The sequence below is a fragment of the Rhagoletis zephyria genome, unplaced genomic scaffold (assembly GCF_001687245.7).
Source record: "Rhagoletis zephyria isolate East Lansing unplaced genomic scaffold, Rhagoletis_zephyria_1.1 Rzeph_scaffold_12275, whole genome shotgun sequence".
Taxonomy (NCBI): Eukaryota; Metazoa; Arthropoda; class Insecta; order Diptera; family Tephritidae; genus Rhagoletis; species Rhagoletis zephyria.
The window spans coordinates 4,334-5,808 of NW_016169349.1; the positions used below are offsets into that span (position 1 = coordinate 4,334).

At 37.9% G+C, this 1,475-nt stretch overlaps 1 protein-coding gene across 1 annotated transcript; it reads left to right on the forward strand.

Annotated features, from left to right (window-relative positions):
- Positions 1-208: 208 nt before the first annotated feature.
- LOC108377545 (ribosomal protein S17) lies at positions 209-1,093 on the forward strand. Its single transcript, XM_017633812.1, has 3 exons — positions 209-313; positions 596-747; positions 800-1,093. The coding sequence occupies exons 1-3, from the start codon at positions 311-313 to the stop codon at positions 1,041-1,043; spliced, it is 399 nt and encodes a 132-aa protein (XP_017489301.1). The 5' UTR covers positions 209-310; the 3' UTR covers positions 1,044-1,093.
- Positions 1,094-1,475: the final 382 nt, after the last annotated feature.

A 1,475-nucleotide genomic window follows, 5' to 3' on the forward strand; every position in this document is an offset into this window, starting at 1 on the left:
GCTTTATCGATCACATGTTATATGCGTGATGTCGAAAACGTCGATAATGATATTTAACCGGCAAGTAGTGATAACCAGACATTGATTAACCGGCCCTTAGACACCAAACGAATTGAAATATCACGACCGAGTGTGTGAATGTGTAGTCGTCATTAATGTAATGATGAAGCAACTGCTATCACCTTGTATGAATGGTCCTTGTCCGCAAGTACATGGTATAACAAAAGCTGACTGGTGTGAAACATACCAAGCATCACTGTCTACAGCTGGCATGTCAAGATTTATGCTCTCTTCCGGTTAAGCGTTCACCATGGTGGGTAGACTTTTGCTAATTGCAGAAAAGTAAATTCAGTTGCATTAATAGGGAACTTACATGATTTAACTTCACAGTCGATTAAGTGAATCAAAAGTTAAACGAAAGTAGGCAGCCGACCAACTTCATTGAAAACGATTAGTTGAAAGGCCGTTTACAGCAAGCGATTGTTGCTTTCAACTAAAAGTTGGCTGAAAATCGCTTCATGTAAATTCCCTATGTCTTATTGGTCATTTCGTTGCAATGCTGTAGACATAAACTCGCTTATTTTAATATTTAAAGGGTCGCGTCAGAACTAAAACAGTTAAAAAAGCCGCTAAGGTCATCATTGAAAAGTACTACACACGTTTGACTTTAGATTTTCATACCAACAAACGTATTTGTGAAGAAGTCGCTATAATTCCTACAAAGCCACTAAGGAATAAAATTGCAGGGTAAATAAATGATTTTAAGTTTGGTAATTATTGTAATTATTGATTTTTGTAGCTATGTTACACATTTGATGGGCCGTTTGCGTCACTCTCAAGTTCGTGGTATTTCCATTAAGTTGCAAGAAGAAGAACGTGAACGCCGCGACAATTACGTACCTGCTGTGTCTGCATTAGAGCAGGACATCATAGAAGTTGATTCTGATACAAAAGAAATGCTGAAGCTATTGGACTTCCATAATATTCGTGGGCTGCAGCTTACACAGCCGTCTACGGGTGGAACATTTAACAGGAGAAATTAATGTTTGTGTTTGACGAAAGTTGAAATACATCTTCAGTAAAACCGCCCGTACTTGTGTGAACTTTTATTTACTAAAGCGTGCCAAAAGGCCCATCATGTTCTACTATATTGAAATAAGTGGTAATTCTCTAGGGTGGGGTAACAACCCCTAAAAAAGGTGCGGAAAAGTCGGGAGGGGTACCAAACGACGCGTTTCGGCCCCCCTAATAACAATCCGGAGGGGGGAACTAATATTAACCATTTAAAAGTTATGAACAAAAAACTTTTGTTAAATTTCGTTGTTTTCTATGGGCAATTACACCGACAAAGATTCACTAAATCACCTGTTCTCACTTTTTAAACACTNAATAAAGTGGCAATACCAGCGATTTGAGGTTATAATAATTTTAGCAGGCGCAAAGTTTGTTTACTCTGTTTTATTAACGAAATATAT

Excerpts from the sequence above, each read along its gene's own strand:
- LOC108377545 (XM_017633812.1), top strand. Across the intron at positions 748-799 it reads CTAAGGAATAAAATTGCAGG|CTATGTTACACATTTGATGG; the intron begins GTAAATAAATGA and ends TGATTTTTGTAG.